At 50.0% G+C, this 22507-nt stretch overlaps 2 protein-coding genes across 5 annotated transcripts in view; both read right to left on the bottom strand.

The window, feature by feature from the left end:
* Positions 1-5651: 5651 nt before the first annotated feature.
* B3GAT3 (beta-1,3-glucuronyltransferase 3) lies at positions 5652-14895 on the bottom strand. The gene is made up of 6 exons (XM_061606324.1): positions 14738-14895; positions 13023-13112; positions 12012-12189; positions 9644-9974; positions 8596-8886; positions 5652-7092 (listed from the first exon to the last, which is right to left on the bottom strand). Exons 2-6 carry the CDS (start codon positions 13102-13104, stop codon positions 6991-6993), a joined length of 984 nt encoding a protein of 327 aa, XP_061462308.1. The 5' UTR covers positions 13105-13112; positions 14738-14895; the 3' UTR covers positions 5652-6990.
* A 2525-nt stretch (positions 14896-17420) lies between these two features.
* GANAB (glucosidase II alpha subunit) overlaps positions 17421-22507 on the bottom strand; it is a 37118-nt gene continuing 32031 nt past the window's right edge. For all 4 annotated transcript variants that reach the window (XM_061605741.1, XM_061605742.1, XM_061605738.1 and 1 more), the window contains 5 exons: positions 22260-22334; positions 21953-22066; positions 20195-20307; positions 19436-19536; positions 17421-19119 (listed from right to left, as the gene is read on the bottom strand). In XM_061605741.1, the coding sequence (XP_061461725.1) occupies positions 19010-19119; positions 19436-19536; positions 20195-20307; positions 21953-22066; positions 22260-22334 (513 nt within the window). In that variant the 3' untranslated portion in view covers positions 17421-19009. The remainder of the gene's footprint in view (positions 19120-19435; positions 19537-20194; positions 20308-21952; positions 22067-22259; positions 22335-22507) is intronic.

Genomic DNA, 22507 nt, shown 5'->3' with positions numbered 1-22507 from the left:
AGAAGCCCTCACAGGATCGGCGTCTCCCAATGGGACCGGGTGCATGGGCTTTCAATTCCCACCTTGTCACTCCAGATCTTTTTTTTCCCGGGGGGGGGTGTGAACAAAGTGGTCTTAGTGGGGGCCAGCACCCAGCTCACAAAAGAACTTGCTGCTCAATGTCCCTGGGCCCAATCTGCTCCATCACTTCCTCTTGTGAGGCTCAACACACAAAGACCCTGGCTGCTGGATCAGGCCAGTGGCCCATCGTAGTCCAGCCTCCTCTTCTCACAGTGGCCCGCCAGGTGCCTCTTAGGGGAAGCCCACAAGCAGGACCGGAGCACAGGATTCTCCCTGCTTGTAATGCCCAGAACGTACTCTCTCTCCGACAGTGGAGACGCTGTCATTGCCATTGTGGCTAGCAGCCAGTGGTAGACTTGTCCTCCATGAATTTGTCTGATCTTTTAATTCTCTTTTAAAGCCATCCACGTTGGTGGCCATCGCTACCTATTCTTGGAGGGTATTCCATAGTTTAACTGTGCGGTGTGAAGAAGTCCTCCCTTTGGACTTCCGGGAAGGGTGACTTAGCCTGTGCCTGCTTTTGAGACGGGCTCCTGCCTCAAAAGAAGCTTATTCAGATATATCAGTCAGATTTTTTTTTTTTTGACTGATTAAACTTCTCCCGGGTAGGGAGAAACGAAGAGATTAACCTCAAAGCCTATTTTTGTTGGGACGACCAGATCTCATTAATTTATGGGACGAGGTCCAGCCGACGAAGGTGGGACGGATTTTCAACAACAAGCTCTATCTGATAAAGCGAACGTTCATCTTATCTTCTAAGAGAGAACGCACTAACAGGCAAGCACCCTTCTTTCTATATTTTTCTTTTACTTGACTTAAATTGTTGCTGTTTAAAAGAGATTTGCCAGATTGATCGGTTTTTGACATCTCACTGGGGAGCCATAACTTCTCTCTGCTACTCACTAATTAATAGCTTATCTCTGTTTTTGTTGCAAAAAGCTGTCCTGGATTTGCATTCTAAAGATATACACAGAAGAGGGATTTCTATTCCAGATTTTTATTTTGAAGAATATTATATTGTCTGAGACTACTCTCTTTTTGGTCTATTTTATTTTGACGAATCTGTTTCCTGACGACCGCCATTAATTGTTTCGATCCTGGGAACTGCATTTTGTTTACTTAAGCATGGAGAGATAAGGCTGTCTGCTCTGTTTATACTGTGATGTCACCAAGTTTGGAGTATTAACCCAATTGTTGCTGAAATAAGAAGTGGTTTTCCTATATTTTTCTTTTAAAATGGCAATTAAGAAAGTGGCTGAGAATCTGGAAATAACTATGTTTCAGAAAATAATGGATGAGATTGAGATAACGAAACAAAACCTGCGACAGGGTTGTAAGGAGCTGAAAATTGAATTGAGTAAAATGAAGCAGGAGATTAAAGATATAGGGGTCCCTGTGAGAGAGGTGACCCTGGAAGGGGTCCCTGTGAGAGAGGAGACCCCGGAGATTGGAACAAACGTGGAACAGGAAAAAGATTTGGAGTCTATGGACTTTAGAAACAAAATCTATTGTTTGGAGACACAGGAGATTAAAGACATAGGGGTCCTTGTGAGAGAGGAGACCCTGGAGACTGGAACAGGGGTCCCTGTGAGAGAGGAGACCCTGGAGACTGGAACAGGGGTCCCTGTGAGAGAGGAGATCCCGGAGATTGGAACAAACGTGGAACAGGAACAAGATTTGGAGTCTATGGACTTTAGAAATAAAATCTATTGTTTGGAACTCAATGTTATCTCTGAAGAAATTAATGAAGATTCTAGAGATGAAGTTATCAATGGCATGGATAATCTTCTGGACTGGAATGATGTGATGGAGCCCAATATAGAGAAAATCTATGGAATTAACTGCAGCCATGTGACAATGGAAAAACTTTCAAGAGATGACCCAGTGTATTTTGAAAAAAAGAACAGAGATATGATTTTACAGCAGTATTTCAGCAACCTATTCAGAATGGATGGCAAGAAAATATTTGGGATAGAGGTAATTCCCATCAGACTCTTACTATATGACTATGGCTTTGACAGCAAGATTATTATGGAATACTGATAATGGAAGATTGGATACTGAAATTACTGGACTTAACAAGACTACTGAAGATGGAAGATGGAAAATGGAACTAATAGGGATAATAGAACAATGGCTACTGAAATTACTGAACCTAACAGATTCTGATGTGATGGATTAATTGAAATGTTTATTTTGACTATGGTTATGACAATAAGATTATCATAATTAGTAATGAGATGGATTAATCGATATGCTTATCTGGAAAAAAAAATTGATAGATATATTTCTTAAAGAATTGAAACCTCTCTTTGACTTTTTGTGGAAAGAATAAAGTAATGTTTATGAGATTTGATGATTAAGTAAGATAACTACTGGAGGAAAGTGATTTTATAATATGACTTAAGAGACAGGATTGTTATATATTATAGACTTATAACTGATTTGATCTTTGACAAATGGGAAGTCAATATTTTACTCTTTATTTTTTATTTTTTTTTTTTCTTTTTTTTTTTTTGTTTGACTATTTTTGGTTTTGTTTTTTGTCTTTGAATGTTTTATGATTTCGTCTTGTATGTTTTATGAAAATCTGAATAAAAATTATTGAAAAAAAAAAAAAAAAGAAGTCCTCCCTTTGGTCTGTCCTGACCAGAGGTGTAGTTGTACAGGGTCTCGTGGGGGTCTTAGGCCCCTTACTTTTTTGGGAGCAAGGGCCCAACAGGGCCCCTGTGTCTCCAGCATCCTATGAGCCAATCAGCATGACAGGGGAGTGTGTTAGCCACTGAGAAGAGTCTTCTAACGTGCTTCCTTGTCCTTTCCTGGTGATTGGAGCCAATTAGAGTGAAAGGAGATGAGTCAGCCACTGAGAGGACTCTTCTCAGCAGCTAACAATCTCCCCTTTCATGCTGACTGGCTCCTAGGGATGTATGCTGTTGTGAGAGGTGCTAGCAAGGATCTCATTCTCTAAACCATGCATAATTTTATACACCTCTATCATGACCTCCCCCCTGCCTTTCCTCTAAACTTAAAAAGCTCCAAATGCAGTAAAAGCCCCTTTCCTCATAGAGGAGGTGCTCCATCCCCCCTTGATCAGTTTGGTTGCCCGTCTCTGAACCTTTCCCAGAACATTCAGCTTGGCTAGAGGCACGTGATAAACCCAGGAAAGGCAGCCCTCAGTTACTGTGTCAGCTTATTGGGTAATATGTTCAGCTACCACAAACTGGTTCCCAAGATGTTGGCTGCCATTTTCAAAGTTGAAACGGATTTGTGTCAAGGCTCAAGCCTGCCCGGAAGACACACCCTTTTCCTTGGAAGCCCTTATCTGCACTCCTAGAAGCGGAGAGGACTGTTAGACAATGATGAATGATATGTCATTTGGTCCAAGGCGTAGCGTGATGCTGAGAACAGGTGTCTATGATGCCCGGCTGGTCACTTGCACATGAAGTGTTAATTATGCCCAATCCATGCTATTTCATGCTCCACCAGCGTAGCCAGATTGGATTCTGTGCCACTCTTGGGGGTGAACAGTTGCCTCAGTGGTGGGATGCAGGTTTGCAATAGGATTTTACAATTCGGGGATGAGGAACCTTTTTTCAGCCCAGGGGCCGCATTCACTTCTGGGTAACTTTCCTGGGGCCACATGCCAGTGGTGGGCGGGGCCAGAGGCAAAAGTGGGAGGAACAGGTTCAGAGGAAGGCAACAAAGATGAACAGGGAACGGGAACTGGAAACAAGGCCCGATGAGGAGAGACAGAAAGAACCGGGCATGTTTAGCCTGGAGAAGAGAAGACTGAGGGGAGATACGATAGCACTCTTCAAGTACTTGAAAGGTTGCCACGCAGAGGAAGGCCAGGATCTCTTTTCGGTCGTCCCAGAGTGCAGGACACAGAATAATGGCTCAAGTTACAGGAAGCCAGATTTTGACTGGACATCAGGAAAAACTTCCTGTTAGAGTCATACAACAATGGAACCCATGACCTCGGGAGGTGGTGGGCTCTCCAGCCCTGGAGGCCTTCAAGAGGCAGCTGGAAGGCCACCTGTCAGGGATCCCTGCGCTGAGCAGGGGGTTGGACTCAGTGGCCTCAGAGGCCCCTACCAACTCCACGATTCTGATTCTAGGAGCAACAAATGTAATTTTTACCTTTGTACAGAAGGCTAGTTTCCACAGACTTGCACCCCTTTGCCTTACCCTGGGAAGCGAGAGAATTCAGAATGCAACGGCACATTTCAGCCAAGGGAAAAAGACTGGAGAGTGCATGGCGGGGCTAGTAAGAGATCCAGAGAAAGGCTTGGAGGGCCACATTTGGCTCCTAGGCATGAGGTTCATAATCCCTTATAGATGCTTAGATTGGACATGGAGTATGGGAGGGCGTTACGTGGCGGAAGCTAATCTGGCTTGGATGCAACACGCTGTGGAAGCACTGCCAAAGCATCCAGAAAAAGATGGCTCCCTTGAGATCTTCTGCAATCAGTTCACGCACAAAAAGATTTCACTCCTAAGCTTGGCTGAGGAGAGGCCAGCAAGTGGCGGCAAGAGCAAGAGGAAACACAGTTAGGGCTGTGAGTACACAATGGTTCCTTCATTCTTCTGAAATTCTGTTTTCTTTCTTTTTAAAAGTTACTAGCCCTCATGGTTGCAAAAGACATGAGCAACGCTGACTGAAATCTAACAACAAACCAGGAAGGCGACTAAGGCTGCAATCCTGCACTCACTTATCTGGAGCAAGTCCCCATGGAGCTCAATGGGAATTACTTCTGAGTAGCCACATACACACATAGACTTGCAGTGTGAACACGATTCCCAGTCGTAAGGGGCAAGCCTTGAGGGCCTACTTAAGTTTTGACCTCCTCTCCGTGACTGGCAAACCCCTCACCCTAAATTATGCAAACCTGGGAGAAAACACACACATGTAACATATCCGCGTGATTCATGCAAGCTGCAGTATTCACTTTGTCTTTGTACAGGACTTGCCATGCCTGGGCACAGAATGGTTTTTGTGTATATGGGTGGCATACCCACAACTTCAGGAGAGGCAGGGAAATCACTAGGGCAGGGACAGCCGGAGGCCTTGACCACGGTGGCGCTGGAAACCGCGGAGGCCCCAATAAAGCACCTTTGCCCATTGCGTGCCATCCAGGTGCTTTTGGACAATGGCTCTCACGTCCAGTGGCAGAGCATTGTCCCAGGTTCAATCCCTGGTGTCTCCATGTGGGAGAGACTCCTGCCTGACGTCTTGGACAGCAGCTGCCAGTCAGCGCAGACAAACTGAGCTAAATGGACCTACGGTATGACTCCGTGTAAGGCAACTTCCTATGTTCCAATGGGACAGGTAATCCAAAACATCTGGAGGCTGGCGAAGGAAGAGCAGCCAGTCAGTCAAGCAGAACCTGCTGCGTCCTCCAGGCGTTGCTGGGCTGCTGCCCCCAATCCACCTGCCCTTTGGCCGGGCTGACTGGGGCTGATGGGAGTTGGAGCCCATCACCTTCTGGAGGGCCAGCAGGTCCTCCCACCCCTGCAATAATGGAGCGGTCAGTCAATCCCAAGACACCCGGTCAAGGTACAAAAGGCCAGTAAGAAGGGAAGCAGCTGGGCCTAACGCGTTTATTGAGCAGTTAACATGCAAGTTGCTGGAACAGCCGCCGATACATGCAACTGGGGCACAGACATCACAAAAAAACACACTCAGGAGCTCACATGGGGAGAGGGGTACCAGCCCCTCCCCGGGATCAGGCCCTCGACTAGTCAAGGGCCGCTTTCCTTCACATAAAGCAGGGGAGGGGGAAACTGGCAGCCCTCCGGCTGGGCTCCTAATGCCCATCAGCCCCATCCAGCACGGCCAACCGTCTGAGTTGATGGGAGCTGGCATCCAGTTCCCATCCCAAATACTGGGTGTGAGGAACCTTTGGCCCTTCTGGATGTTGCTGGATTACGACTCCCATCAGCCCCAGCAAGCATGGCCAACGATCAGAGATGACGGGAGTTACAGTTCAGCAACATCTGGGAGGGTCACAGGTTCCCCGTCTCAGATATAAAGAAAAAGAACCGTATGATTGAGGGAAGGGGTACAGATGAGGAAAAGGAGACAGGACTCCTTCTTATTGCTTCCTGTCAACTTTGTTTCCCCAGATCTGCAGTTTGGGCTACTGTGACTACAGGCCTGAGGTTGTAGCCAACGTTAGTCCATTTGAAACTGATCAACACGACTAACTGAGCCCATTCAGTCCAGTGGGCCTATTCCAAAGAGAATGTCGCTGAAGACCCCCTGTAATCTCACGTACCTTTTGTCCACCCACGGAGGGGTACGCGGGTCTGGAACGGCAAGCTATTACAGTAGCATCAGGATGGTCCCCTTGGTGACTCTTTGGAATGTTGGGGGGGGGAACATGGTGAAAAACGGGGAGGGGACTCAGGGAGTGGGATTTGTGGATTTCATTAAGCACCCCAACACCCTTCATCATTCAAGCACTTTGTTGCAGGAGACAGCAGTCAAGAGTATAGGCCAAGCCTTGCTGGCAAGGAGGACATCCGTTTGGAAACAAAGCACAGAGGACCAGAGAAAGAGATGGGGGGCAAATGCGGGTGGGGCCTCTTTCCCTGGTAGGAGGCTGCAGCACTCAAGGAAGAAATGTTTGAAAAGAGGGAGGGCGCTGAAACAGAAGGCATTTCTCCAGCAAGGATGGGTAGGTAGCAGCAATTATGAATCAAGTTTCTTCTCACTGGAGATAAGACTGTGTCCTCTTCATTGGGGGCTCCTGGGGGCTCATACGTCATAAATAAAAAAGTTCCAGGGCGCTTTGTCTGTGGATGGGGAGGGAGGAGGCAGTCAAAAGCTCCAGCATTCGTGGCCGATCCAGTTTGGCCGGGTCCTTCCAGCTCTCCCCACGCCCCACAGAGGCACTGTCATCGTCCCAGTGGCCAAGCGGGGTCCACTCAGACCTCAATGCCGGGGTCAGAGCCCAGGAGGCCCTGCTTTTGCAAGAGCTCCTCTTGTTTCATCTTCGGCTTCTCGGTCCGGGTGTGCCAGACCAGCACCTGCAAGAGCGAAGAGGCTTATTTTATTTATCTCCCTTCCCCAAAGAGATGCTTCTGAAATGCTTCCTGCTCCTCCGCTTTCAACTGCTGTGTGAGGGACAGCAGCAGGACCATCTGCCCTTGGTGGGCGGCACCAACCGGCATCCCTCTGTGGGATTACTTGCCACGAGAGGAGTTCACAAGAAGCTGGCAGATTCCAGCTAGGCCCTACACTCTTTAAGTCCCACAACGTCCGGCACTTTCAGGAGGGTTGGCTCGCCTGGCTATTTCTCAGAGGCTGCAAAGGCCTGGTTTCTGAAACATGAACAGCCCATTTCCATTCAAGCCGGTCTTGAAGGGCCTTGTAACATCAATAATTTGGTGTCTGGGTTGGCTTGTTCTCCTCTTCCCTCCTTACCACGTTTCCCTTTCATGACATGCCTTTTTAATTTTGTTTCTTTAAAAAAAGCCTAAGAGATCTTTGTGATTGAGTGAGCAGCGTCTACATTTTGTTAACTACACTAACGATGGTGATCATGAGGGCAAGGGCTGTGTTGCTCTTACTGATTTCTAAGCTGCTCTGGACGTTTTTCTGGCTAAACAGCAGAATATAAATACGTTGAATGACTCAATAAATGAATGACCTGCAAGAAGCCACAACCGGCACAGGAAGCCAATGAAAGGGGTGGACAGGGCCGTATGGCTCCTGGGGAAAGTACACGCTTTGCATGCAAAAGGGCCAAGGTTCAACCAGCCACATTTCCTGTTTGTCGTGTCTTGGGTAGGACATACCTCTGCCTGAGATACCAAAGGGCTGCTGCCAGTCAAAGGCGATCATCCAGAGCTGGATGGACCAATGGTCTGACAGCAGATAAGCAGCCGAGGGCTGCTGCCTGTCAGAGTCAGCTGGGAGGAGGAGGAGGAGGAGGGGAGCAAAGGTAGATTCAGCTGGCTCGGCCTACTGTTGGTCTCTTGGCCTTCTACCCACCCAGTCACAATGGGCACCAGCTACCACTGAGGCTATCCCTGCCTGCCTTGGCTGATGCTGTCCTAAATTGCCTCTCGGCTGGCAAAATAGATCCGTTGCCAGGCTTGCACCGCCTCAAATGGCTGCCGCGACCTTCCCGCCGCTTGAAGAAGTGAAGCTCCTTCTCGCTGCCCGCCACGCATGCATGCCCTCCTCCCACCGCCGTGACTGTCTGTTAAAACGCTTGCCAGACTCCAGAGCGACCTTCCCTGATCTGCTGCCCTCTAGACGTTCTGGACCGGAAGCCCCAGCCGGCACTGCTGTACCCAGAAGTGGGGACCCTGCGGCCCTCCACGTGGTGCTGGACTACAGCTCCCATCAGCCCCGATCGTTGGCCGTCCTGGCTGGGGCTGATGGGAGCCGAAGTCCAACAGTCTCCAGAGGGCTGCAGGGTCCCCATCCCTGTTGCAGTCCAAAACATCACCAGGCTGGGAAGGATGCGGCCCCAGAGAGCGCCCCGCTGCCGCTGCCCCCCTTCCCCACGCCGCCCCACACACCTTGGTGCAGTTGTCGGCTTTGGGCTCCAGCTCCTCGATGGACACCAGCGACTGCAGCAGGCTGCTCTCCAGGTAGCCGCGCTCGGCCACCTGGTCGAAGCGAGCCTCCCGGTTGGCCAGGAGTAGCTCGAGGGCCACGGCAAAGCCGGCCATGTCCATGGGGAAAGGCCGGTTGGGCTTCCAGGCCGTGTAGAAGCCCACCACTTTACCATTCTCCACCAGGGGGCGCTCGAAGCGGAGGCCGCCCACCAGGCCGACGGGCCACACCGAGACGCGCTTGGTGGAGCGGATCTGGTTGGGGAGAAGAAGGAGGAGATGAAGAAAGAGGGCTTGGGAGGACTGACAAGAGCTCATCTAAGTCCCGCAGGCTGGCCCTGTCCAGGGGCAGCCCTTGCCTTGACAACCTGCTCGTCCCCATCTCTTGTGCAACCGGGAGCCTCACCCCAGGCCTACCAGCACCGCGATAAACCTGCTCAACACCTGCCACTTGGCAGCACCATCCTAACCTTGTCTGCTCAGAAGGAAGTCTGACGGAGTTCAACTGGGCCTTACTCCCAGGCAGGTGGGGCTAGGGCTGCAGCCTTAGTACGCAAAGATAATTCCCTTTGTTCTCCCCCCCGCCCCGTTAGCTCTGGGGCCTTCTTCTTAAGGATCTAAGGGTGTCGAAAGTGACACAACTGCGGAGTGTATCTAGGAGAGAATCCATTTACTCCCATGGAATTCCCCCCAATCCTTCAAAACTTTTGTTTAAACAGAGCAAGGTTCTATCCCTCAAGGTCGCAGAGGGGAAAAAAATGAGGTTGCACCGGGGGGGGGGCTTTTTCAGCCTGAGGGCTGCATTCCCTTCTGAGCAACCTTCTGGGGGCCATGTGCCAGTGGCAGGCGGGGCCAGAGGGAAAAATGGCAGAGCAAGAAATCCCCCCCCCGTTTTATTTTTTTTTAAGTTTTTTTTTAAAAATCTGGAATATTCTGGAATTTTGCAGAGACCCGCTGAGTCCCCTCCTCCGCCTTTCCAGCCCCTCCCCTCCTCCTCCTTCCAGGCACTGACTTCGTCAAAGAGGCGCAGGCTGTAGGTATTGTCGTCGTCAGCAAAGTAGACAGCCCCCTTCTGGCCGAGCTGGTGCTTCTCCCGCAGCCACTGCAGGGCCAAGTTGCGCTGCTCCACCCCCCGCGGCTTCAGCCAGTTGGGGTCACTCTCCTTGCGCTTGTGCTCCTTGGGCGTCTCGGCGTGGAGGTGCGTGAAGCGCAGGCTGCTCTGGGCCAGCAGCTCCGAGACCAGCGGCGTCTTCGCCAGCGAGTCCTCCACCACGATCCAGTGCAGGTTCTTCACGTGCATGAGGGTCTGCGACAGGCGCACCAGCTCCGCCTTCTGGACCAGCCTGTGGGGGGGGGGAGCGAAGAGAAGGCCAGCAGGAGGGAAGCAAGCCAGATGTCTAGGAAGCTGGTTCAGATGGAACCCAACCATTGGTTGGTTAAGAACATAAGAAGACATGAAGAGCCTGGCGGCTGGATCAGACCAACGGAGGCCCATCTAGTCCAGCATCCTGTTCTCACAGTGGCCAACCAGATGCCTATGGGAAGCCCAGAAGCCGAACGCAAGAGTGACAGCAACACTACCCACCTATGATTCACAGCATCTATTTGGGAATTTTAGCTTGCTTTTAAATGGTTTCTATTGTTGTATTTTAAAACGGTTGTAGCCTGCCCTGGGACCTTTGGCTGAAGGGTAGGTAGCAAATGAATAACAACAACAATAACAGGTATTCTCAGGCTTACTGCCTCCAACAGTGGGCATCATCCATAGCTATGAGTCCTGCAAGACCTGGACCTTTGGAAAAGGCCACAGCTCAGTGGTGGAGCACCTCTCTGCATGCGGAAGGTCCCAGGCTCAATCCCCGATGGGATCTCCAAGCAGGACTGGGACAGCCCCTTGTCTGAAACTCTGGGGAGCTGCTGCCTGTCACTGTCAACAGTACTGAGCTAGATGGATCAAGGGGTTAACTGAATCGAAGGCCGCTTGAAACTTTCCTTCCTCTCCTCTGATCGGCAGCACCTCTCCCATTGACTTTCCTTCCCACGATCCTTCTTAAGGGGAAAGGCCAGCGGTTGTGTGTCTGGGTCCTTCTGCATGCAACAAAGCATGCCCTGAACTACTACACTACGGCCCCCAAAGGGGAATTCCCTCTGACGTCAGTGGATCTGGAAAGATATTTTTTATTTATTATTTATATCCATTTATAGACAGCTTACTCTCTGGAATTCTCGACGCAGTTTACGAGAGTTAATGTGCCACAACCAGCCATTCTGTATGTTCCCCTGGCCTAATGGAGAATGGGCATAAAAACAACCCAAGAAGAAGGAATTGTGCACATTTCCTGGTCAACATAAAGAACTTCCAACAAGCCTTGGGGAACATGCATATATTGACAGATGCACGTAGCATCATGCATAATCTCCAAGAAGCTTTGGGGGACGGACCTGTAAACAGGATCTAGATCCATCAACACAACATCAAGATAAATACAGTCAGAGAACATTACAAGACAGCATAATGTAAACTCCCAGCCATCATAATATAATTCGTACAAGCACTCAGTCGTCCAATCGCACTCTCGCCATCCACTCACCTACCCACTACGATCATTCATTGTCTCAGATGTTTCTCTCTGTCAACCGGCCGTTGAAACTCAGCTACAGCAGAACCCACATCAAAAGGTCACTGCCAAGCATTCACACGTAAGATTCTCTCCCCATCTCTGAAGCACTCATGCGCTACGCCCACTGGACCACCCAATTCTCCTCTCCCTTGAGACGGGCCCAGTTCTTTTGTATATATTGTACTGCATTTCAAAAATCATTGAATCATATTTATTGCATTTCAGAAATGCCATCTAAAAGTGGCCTCATTGGCCTGCTTCTACATTTAGTCAACAACGGACATTTTTGCACAATCCAAGCATAACACAACAACATCCCAGCACGGAGTTAAGGATCGGTGGCATGATACTATGAAACAGAAATTTAAGTCCGTCATCAGTGTGACTTACACACACACACAAAAAGACGTGGGTGTGTATAATTAAATAGAAAAAAGACAAATAAAACTGTGGTATTTCAAGTGGTCCATATCCTGGCGTATTGGGGGGGGGATTCTGATTGTTCTGATTAACATACACAATGAATTGGCACCAAACTGCAATAAAATGATCAGCTTCCAAAGTGTCATACAAAACTCTGCGTTGTGGGTTGATTTTTCCATCACAGCGATGTACCAAACGCTGTGGTACCAGTACCTTCGTGTCACACCACACAAATCTTTCCAGAGGGGCCCCATTCTATACCAGAGCAGGCTCTCACAGTGGGAGGGTATGACTCGCCCAGCTCCATCACACTTAACCTGCATAATCAGAACTCACCTGGCGTAGGTGGGCGTGATGGCATAAATGATGGGCAGCAGTGGCTCTGCTGGCTCCAGGGCCTTCTGCCGCCCTTGCAGCCGCTTCAGCTCACTCTGCAGCTGGGTCACCTTCTTCTCTTTGGCATGGATGAGGTCGCTGGCTGACTTCAGGTGCTGGGTACAGTCACAGGACTGTCCTGAGGGGCAGAGGAAGGGACATCAGCATGCACCTGCTGCACGTTGTGGGGAAACCTTTGGCCCTCCAGATGTCGCTGAGATACAAACACTCAACAGCCCCAACAAGCATGTCCAGCGGTCAGGGATGACGGGAGTTGTTCTTCAGCAACATCTGGAGGGCCTCAGGTTCCCCACGCCAGAGATTGTGAGATGTAGTACTGGACTCACAGCCACAGTGAAAGCACACGGCTTTCAAAAGAACTTAGGAAGAGCCTTACAGCTGGGTCAGGCCAGTGGCCCATGTAGTCCTGCCTCCTGTTCTCACAGTGGCCAACCAGATGCCCCTGGGAAGCCTGCAAGCAGGACCTGAGTGCAAGCGCGCTCCCCCCTCCTGCAGTTTCCAGCAACTGGTATTCAGAAACATATTGCCTCCGACTGTGGAGGCACAGCATAGTCATTGTGGCTAACAGGCACTGTCTGACAGCCTTCTCTTCCGTAAATTTGTCGAACCCTCTTTTAAAGCCATCCAATAAATTGTCTAATAAGATTACACAAAGGTAACAAAAACAACATGAAAATATTTGCAATAAGAGTGGCAAACAAATTGGATTCAAAATATCAGCAGCAGATAAGGAGTTATTAAAGTGTAACCCATCCAAAAGGCAACCAGAATATACTTCAGGATGGTGGACTAGATGGCCCACTGGCCTGATCCAGCAGGTTCTTATGTTCTTACTGTTTTAATGACTATTGTGAAGCACCTTTGTAGGGTCGGCTATCACAAAAGATGTTTTAAAAGTCCTTTAAATAATCACAACAGGACAGACACACACACACGCCCTTTGCCACTTACCCAGCTGCAGCAGTGCATACATCAGGCCAATCACGGACACAAGGAAATAGATGACAAACACATTTTTCAATTTCACCTTCATGGCAGGGCCTGCAGAAATGAGAGGCATACACAAGTGAACCCAAGGCTTTGTAAGTCAAAACTAAGGTTGCAGCCACACCAATACATTTAAAAGCACTCTTATGCCACTTTAACAAGTCAAGGTTCCCCACCACCACACAAACGTAAGAGCTTGTTGGATCAGGCCAGTGGCCCATCTAGTCCAGCATCCTGTTCTCACAGTTTAGATGATGATAAATCTCTCACCATACAGCTGGTATAGCACAGTGGGGAGGAGAGCCTGGCTGGGAGTCCAGAGTCTGTCAGTTCAAATCCCCGCTCGTGTCTCCTGGGTGTCAAGGGCCAGCTAAAGATCACCCCCACAGGGAGTGGCTCAGGGTTACGTGCCCTGCCACCTGTGCAGCCGTGGGCAAGCTGCATAGTCCCAAGGAGCCCAGTTGCCCCCCAGCTGGCACTTGCGGGCAAGGAAGGGGCTGGCTTGTGCAGCTGTGGCAAGCTGAGCAGGCCCTAGCCAGCTGTGGAGGCCTAGCCTCAGAGGAAGGCAATGGGAAACCCTCTCTGAATACCTCTTACCATTACTATTCATAGGATTGCCATAAGTCAGGATCGACTTGAAGGCAGTCCATTTCCATTTTTTCAAATCTCTCACCACTTGGAAAAGCTTTGCTAGATGGCTGCTTAAGAAAGCAGTAGAGGCAGCAAAGCACAGCAAAGTAAATCTTCTTTGCTGCCTTCACCACCCTGCAATAAGACAAATACACACTCTTTAACATGTGCTCAGTTATCTCTGTTGTGAGTCCTCTGCCATTTCCACTCTAGCTGTCATCTGTCCTACTCCTGTTAAGTCTGTTGCAGCTCCTGGGAATACCAAGAGGCAGCATGGACTCCACAGCATTGGAGAAGGGACTTGGACAATTGTTTTGGACAATTGCGTGTCATCATTCCACAGTGAGACCAGGGCCTCAACAGGACCACCAGCTCTATTTGTCAGAAAATCCATCAGAGCGTTAAGAAGTCAATCAGATCCATCTTACTGGGAGGAAGGGTGGGATATAAATCTAATAAATCAGAAACCCTCCCCCATTCATCAAGGGAGGAAATGTTACCGTAAGACCAACCTTCACCAGGAAATTTTATTTATTTATTTATTTATTTATTTTATTTATGGCCCAACCATGACAAGAGGGTTTGTTCCAATCCTCCAAGCCATATAAAGGCTGCAGCCTTGTAGAGATGGTTTCTAAGCATACACAGAGTGCTTTTCCATCTCTCTCTCTCTCTCTCAAACACACACACATTTCTAGGATGAGAGAACAGGGCTTGCTGGCTTCTAGGATGCAAGCAGCTATAAGCTCCAGCACTTCTTATTTTAAAAAGAAATCAAAGCACTGACATCTCTCCGTCTCTCCATGCAAAAGTCTTCCCATCCCCACCCCCGCTCCGGTACTTGCTGTAAACCCTTCAGCTCCGCCACATCATAGAGACTCTTGGCACCCTTTAAGCCTTAAGGGGAGAATAAAGAAATCCCTTCTGTCTTTCCCTATAAGCGCGGCGGCCCCCCCCCCGCACCGACCCCCATCTCCCGGCAAGGGAAGGACGGCCGCGAAACCGTGTGACACCGTTGCTATGGCGACGGAGCAAAGGCCGAAGCTCACCAGGGTTCTGCTACTGCCAGCCAAGGCGAAGGAGGGAGGAAGAGAGGGGCTGGGGCAACTAGGCTCCTCAAAACCCCTCCATCCTATCCGGGGTCCCCACACGGTTTTCCCCCTCCCAACCATCACAGCACTTCCGGTCCGGCCGCTTTTATCGTCCTTCAGAGGTCCGTTCTCATATAGAGTCCCCTGGTGCAACTACTTCTGGTCTGGCCTAGTTCCCCCTCCCTTTTTGCTTTCATTAAACTCCCTTTATTTTTGGAGCTTGAATTCCCTTGAAGTGTATTTTGCCACATCTCATTTGGTCACCATTTGCTGCGCTTTTAACTGCTGTGCGTTTTATTTCCAGGTAGGGCACTTTAAACAGAGTCTTCTGTTTAAAAGCATCTTCTCTTTGAAGGGCTGCGGGGTCACAGCCATACCATATATTAAAAGCACGTGGCTTCCCCCAAAGACTCCTGGGAACTGTAGTTTACCCCTCACAAACACTAATCCCAATCACCCTTCACAAACAACAGTTCCCAGGATTCTTTGGGGGGAAGCTGTCTGCTTTAAGGCAACACATACACACCATACTTTTAAAGTACTTGACTTCCTCCAAAGAATCCTGGGAACCCTAGTTTACCCCTCACAGAGCTACAATTCCCAGCACCCTTAACAAACAAGTTTAGAGGATTCTTGCAGGGGAAGTAATGGGCTTTCAATGTATGGTGGCCATATTTTCTCCTGTGTGGTGGGGATGTGATCCAAGTCCACATTACAGAGAAAGAAAAGTAGGCAGAGCGGGAGTTGAGGGGCTTAAAGTTGCCCATCCAGTTAGCAACTTAGTGTAGTAGTGTATGCAGATATTCACAAGCATCACCCAGACAGTGGAAGGAGGAGGCACACAAGTCACCTGGTCACAGTCTTGCACCCTACGAGGGTGATACATTGAAATTATAGCAAATTGTCCCCTAAATTGGCCTATCTACATATATATATTTGCATATGCAAATGTTATACAAGTCGGTGTGTGTGTGATGCATTAAGTGACCACCATCCTAATTCCAGAGGAGTAACCCACCATGGTAGTCTGTTGCAGCAAAACAATAGCACAGATAACACATTTAATACAGGGTCAGCCCATATGGACTAGAGTGCCCTCCACCAGATGTATGGCAAGTGATGTGGTATCCCATCAGCATCTGGTTGGCTACTATGAAAACAGGCTGCTGGAGTACAGACGGGCACTCATTCATGGGTTTAACCCATTATATATGTAGTGCATTTCAATCATGTACCTTCAGACTACAGAGATGCAACAGCCCTGCAAGATGGCCTGCTAACTAAAGAACTGATAAACACCATAACATCGCCACAAATTAAAGCATTATACTCTCCCTATCTCAAATATTCCTATTTAGCTGGCAGTTTCCTTTTCAAATCATGCTTCCATTTTGTCTTCTGTGGATACCTTCCTAAAAGTGGGGTTAGTGTATACAGATGTTCACTGGCAGTTTCCTCCAACCCCTCCCTCCCCCAAAAAACCCAGCCTGTCCAGATCACATATAAGTAGCAACAGATCCATTGTGGAATTAAATATTTGTTAGTTCTTTTTTTTTTTTAAGGAATTCTCAAGAGAGTATCACAGCACCCTCAAAGCAAACCTCATCATTTCAGGAGGATGGTAGTTTTAACCCTGTCATTCTTGCAATCTGGCACTTCAGGCTGAGTGCTTCTGAGCAAGTGCAAAATGTTTTTGCAGAACAAATCTTAGCTAAGTGCTCCTGACCAAGTGGTACATAGTACAACTTTGTCTTCTGACCAAAAGAAGCATGCATTAAATATACCCCCTTTCCAAAATGATGCTATCTTGCCTTGGGGGGAAAAAAGCTTCACTACCTGGCTTTTGAAAAAACTAAGTCAAACTGCGGTCTGTGTAGCTATGCAGAGTGTCAATACGTAAAAGAAGACATATGTAAACGATAAGTAAAAGTAGACAGCCACAGGAAGGGAACTATTAAGCTGTGCAGACTTTAGGGATGCAAATTCTGGGCCGTCCCTACAGCAGAGAAAACAGGAAAGGTGTTGGGAAAGGAATCTGGAGATATATTTGAAATGTTGAGTTCCTTTTCTTGTGTGACTACCTGGGGGTGAAGGAAGGTTGTACGTTAGCCCAGCAGCCGTGTCTGCCAACTTATTCCACAAGGATGAGGAGCCAGTGGACCTCCAGCTGTCATTGGACTCCAACACCCATCAGCGCCACCCAGCATGGCGAATGACCAGCGATTACAGGAGGTGGAGTCCAACACCATCTGTGAGGGCACCACATTGTCTTCCCTGCTCTACGAAACTGTTCCGTGGTTTCCTAGCCAAAAATAAAATGGGGTGGGATGGGGTGGGGTTGGAACTGAAACACAACACTTCCTGCATTTACAAAAAAGCTCTCTGTTCCGTACTCTTACGAGGCTTGCCTCTTTCATGGCCCAAATACACTATGCCAGGTATGAGGAACCTTTGGCCCTTCAGGTGTTGCTGAACGACACCTCCCATCAGCCCCGGCAAGCATGGCCAAGGGCCAGGGGTGATGGGAGGTGTCGTTCAGCCACAGCTGGAGGGCCAAAGGTTCCCCACCCCTGTTTATACAAAACGGAAGCCTCTAACATTGTCACGCACCATCTATTGCTATCGACAGGAGAGAAAACAAAACACTGAAGGTTTTTTTTGTCGTTTTAATTGTCCATCTTTTATCAAAACACCCAGCCAGTGAAAGCTTTACCTGCAGATGAAATCACAATCAGAAACAGGTAGGGTAAAAAAGTGTTTGTGTGCGTGTGTTAAGAAGGAATTTTGACATTTTTTTTAAAAAAAAGCCTTGCTCTCTGGGCCTTTTGCCTGCAAACACACAAGGGAAAACCAGCCAGAACCAGGAATGTTAATCCACAAACACACGCAAGACGGCCAAGGCCAAAGTCACGCAGCCCAGAGGGAGGGGGGGACAGGAGTGCTGAGAGCCAGAAGCAGGAACAGGAGAGAAGCACAGCAAGAAAAGTAGAACTCCGCCCCCCCCCAGGAGAATGGCCCCCTCTTCTCTCTTTCCAGGAGGGGAGGGGATCGTTTTCTTAGCAGCTTCCCTCCTCCCTCCTTACTCTTCCCCCCTTTTGTTTCTTTCTAGATCTCTGTGCAGGGCAAAAAAAGAACACCATTTGCTTCCACTGGCTCCCATAACCCAGCGTCTGGTTTTCTAACCGAACCACAACACATCCCCCCCCTTTTCCCTTCACATGATCTGTCTTGTCTACCCTCCCCTCCCCACCCCAAAATATATATAAATAGAAGTGACAGTGATTCACTGACACCAAGACACAGCCCCCCACCAAAGAAACAGAATGATTCCTTCTCATCCACCAGTATTACGGGAGGGGGGCATGATAAAAGAGGGGCATGATCTAGCTCAGGGGTGGAGGAACCTTTGGCCCTCCATATGTTGCTGAACTACGACTCCCATCAGCCCCAGCCGGGATGGCCAATGGGCAGGCATGATGGGAGTTGCAGTCCAGGAACATCTGGAGGGCCAAAGGTTCCCCCAGACCTGATCTAGCTCCCCCTTGTTGATGGCTAGTGGCTGCTGGGGGAAAACACAATGAAAGAGGAAGGTCTCCTGACATTCACCTGTTGGCAAGGAAAGGAGGTTTAAAGGCAACCCTTGCCAATGGGTAATGGCTTGGGGGCAGGTTTCTTCTTTAACTGGTCCAGATGTTGGCCTGGAACTAGAGCCAGAAACAGTTTGGGTGGCAGGCGATGAAAAAGAAAGCAGAGATGGGTAGGAAAAGGAGACTGGAATCAATATCCCTCCCCCTCTGGGAAGGTCCAGCCCCTCAAAAAGGTTGGTCCCAACATTGCATCTCCGAGAGAGTGGCGTTGAGGTGGCTGCAGGGAAAGGGGCCTTTCTTGACCACCGTCCCCAACAGAGGGAAACCGAGTCTCAACCAACTCCAACTCGGAGATTCTTCATTCCACAGCAAATATTGCTAAGTTAATCTATGGAACCGCTCAAGGGGGGGGGGGAGAGAAACCAAGAGTCTGAGTCAGGGTCGGGAGGGAGCGATTGCCATCCCCTCCCCAGATGCACCGGAGTGGTGTGGGACACTGGTCTTCAGACCCCAGTGGGGTGGGGAGCTCCCAGCCGTCTCTACCCACGTGCCAGGGAAAGGGGGCTGCCCAGCACAGCTTGACTGCTTCCCTACCCTTTGTCCAGCTGACCCCTGCTCACCCCCCACACCCGGCCTCGTGGCATTATCGCAGGAAAATGCTCCAGTCTGCCCCAACATTGACTGCAGGTTTGCGGATGGTTAAGACGGATGTTTCAGCCTCGTGTAGGAAATCCAGGCGAGACTCTGCTGCACCTGCAGGGGTTGAGGAAGGAAGGAAGGAAGGAGAGACAGACAGACCGAGGGTGAGAAAAAAGTACTCGCTCTTCCCCAGTAGGGCCAGAAAACAGTCCGAAGTAGAGCTTAGCTTAAGGCGGGGGCACGGGGGCCCTCTAGGTGGTGCTGGACTCCATCTCCCATCAGCTAGCAGCTAGCATGCCCAATGATCAGGGATGATGGGAAGTGCAGTCCAGCAACATCTGGAGGGCCACAAGTTCCCCATCCCTGGCTCAGCAAGATGCACAGAGATGCCAAGGACTGAGCCTGGGGTCTTTTGAATGCAGTCACTCACCATCTTGCTTGAGGAAGACTGCAGCTGGCTTCCCCGCTCCTAGGATCACCACCCGTTCAATCCAGGCTGGAGTTTCAAAGCTGCCCTTCGGGTCTGCGGAGCTGGGGAACCGAGGGGCCGGGCAAAGGGGTTAGAGGGCAGGGAAAAGGTAACAGTGGCATGCTGTTTAGTATCATTTAATCATTTAGTGGATTTTTCCTCTGAAGGCAGCTTACAATAAAGAAATATAATTAGATTTACACATACACAAACACCCCGAAAAAACAACAGTGTTAAAATGCTAAAACAAGTCCTGCCAATAAAATAGACAAAGATATTGGCCACAGGCAACTACCATAGGAAAGTTTGGTTTGAGGGGCAGGATATCAATTAACTAAATCATAAAACAGCATTACAATAGGGGACTGTGACCTTGATATGCAAGAGGTGGTCAACCCACACACCCCATGGCTGGGCTGCACTTCTCCAAACTTCAAGGGGGGTGACTTGTGTGGCTGAATCCTCACTAGTCACAGAAAAAGGCCCTGCTTATAGAAACTGAGGTCAGGACTGGGCAATAATGCTCCTCCCTGATGCACTAGTGTTCCATGTGTGGGGAGGAGCCTTTAATCCTGTGATTGCCCCCCCACCTGCAATCTGAAGCGACAGAGCCCGATCGCAAGCCTGCTGCCTTGGTGAGAAGAAGCAGCGTTGGCAGACAGGATGGAGGGCAGGGCAGAGCAGGGCAGATCACGGTGGGAAAGGGGGCAGGCCAAGTACCTTGCCATCAAGGTGTTGCCGGAGAAATTGAAGTGGCGATGGAGGTACTGTTCCTTCGTCTCGAAGTTGTACGTGTGCCCGTCGTCAACAAAAAGCTCTCCTTGGGCTGTGCCCTGTTAAAAGGGGTGGGTGGGATTTGACACAGAAGGCAGGGTGAGCCGGCTACTTGAACCCAGAGCCAGGTTTCCTGGGGGAGAGTAAAGGTACCCTGCGCAAGGTGCTCCCCGTGCTGCCCCTTCCTCCTCACGACTACCGCTGCCCCCAATGCCCTCCTGGCTTTTCCACCCTCTCCCCCCGTGTCTGGGTAGTCATTTGCTTTCATTGCATTTCTATACCTGTGCTTATTCTTCTTCGTAAGCCATCTTGACGGCCTTTGGCCGAAAGGCGGGGCATAAATAAAATCTAATAATAATAAAATAATAATTTGGATTGGGCTTCAGAGCAGGGGTGGGAAGCCTTTTCTCGGCTCAAAGGCCACGTTACCTTTGGGGGCGCAAGCGCAGGCGGAGCCAGAGGTCAAAGTGGGCAGAGCAAGGAATGTAAAGTTCAGCTTTGCGCAGTAGGCCACTTTCCTACACAGGTGTCTCCATCCAAGCAAGGAAGAGGCATTAACAGAGTTCTGGGACGCATTCCAGCCAGTGGGAGGGGGAAAACACTCTAGGAGGGCGTGAAGCAAGGCCAATGAAGGGTGTGGCCTGGGGAGTGTCAAGGGCCAGACACACAGGCTTGGAGGGCCGCATTTGGCCACCGGGTCTGAGGTTCCCACCCCTGACTTAAAGGGAGAGGGTAACAATCAGAGCACCAGTGCCCACAAGGAGAGTGACAGGGAGGCGAGGGGAGCGGCTTTTGCTCCTGTCGTCACCCATTTGTTCACTCTCTTCAAGTATCTGAAGGGCTCTGTTCTCTGTCACTCTGGAAGGCAGGACTAGGACTGAGCAGATGGAAACTGCAGGGGAGCAGACTTCGGCCAAACATCGGGAGGAATCTCCCAACACTAACAGTCATTTGACAGCAGAAGAAGCTGCCTCGGGAGATGGTGACCTGGCCTTCGCAGGATGCATCTGAGCAAAGGCCGGATGGCCATCTTGCCAGGAATGCTGTAGAGAGGTATTGAACAGAGGGTTGGACTAGATGACCTCACAGATCCCTTCCAACATTTATGGTTTCTACGAGACAGAGGAATGTTGGAATCTGCCTTATACCGAGTTAGACCCTTGGGTCCATCTAGCTCAGTACTGTCTACACTGACTTGCAGCAGCTCCCTCGAGTTTCAAACTGGGTTCTCTCCCAGCCCCGATGCCGGTCATCGAAGCGGGGATGGTCTGCGTGTAAGGCAGATGATCTACCCCTGAGCTATGCCCTTTCTCTTTAATACACTTATCAACCTGGGAAGCTGCCTTATACTGAGTCAGACCCCTGGTCTGTCTAGCTCAATATCGTCTGCACTGACTGGCAGAGGCTCTCCAGGGTTTCAGGCAGGGGACATTCCCAGTCCTACCTGGAGATGCCATTGGGGATTGAACCTGGGACCTTCCGCATGCAAACTAGATGCTCAAACAACTGGGCTATGGCCCTACCCTTATGATGGGGAGGCGCATGTAAGCGGCATTAGCAGTAGTAGAAGCAGCAGACTCCTGAGGGTAATGGCAGGCCCCTGCTAGGCCTTGGCAACTGCCCGAGGCGGCCAATCCGTGCCCATGTGGACCGTAGGGAGCAGGCTCCCCAGCCCCTGTCCCACGCTGCCCCTTCCACACTCACCTGGGGGCCCAGGGCCACGTAAAGGGTGTAAGGGTCGCTGTGCATGCAGTCTGAAGACCGCCGGACCCGCTCCTTCCGAGCCACGATGCTGCCGCCATGCTGGTACACAGGAATCTGCGGAGGAGCATTGGGGAGACACGGGGCTCAAGCTGTGATGCCACCTCCATCCTGCGGTGGTGGCGGCTCCAAGAAAAAAAACCAACCCCCCAGGGGACAGGTAGGGCGGCTTCCAGACCCAGCTTCTAGTCCTTCCCCCAGAGAATCCCCTCCCACCGCCTGCCTGCACCCCTCTCCCCCTCCGACTTACGCTACTCATGGTGACTGCCAAATAATGGGTTTGGGGTGCATGAAGTTTCTGGTGAGTGTGGACATCATACCAAACCTGTGCGGAGGAAAGCATTGGAGGGTTAGAGAGGCCTTTGGGACAGCCAGAGGACTGGTCATCTAAAACTCCACGCACAATCTTGCAAGCACTGGGGAGCCCCGGATTTCATCTGAAATGGGGCTGGCCCACCTCTCTTTTATTTCCTCCCATCGAGGGCCACATTCCCTCAC

The sequence above is a fragment of the Rhineura floridana genome, chromosome 22 (assembly GCF_030035675.1).
Source record: "Rhineura floridana isolate rRhiFlo1 chromosome 22, rRhiFlo1.hap2, whole genome shotgun sequence".
Lineage (NCBI taxonomy): Eukaryota > Metazoa > Chordata > Lepidosauria > Squamata > Rhineuridae > Rhineura > Rhineura floridana.
This window is presented reverse-complemented; position numbering and strand designations above follow the sequence as displayed.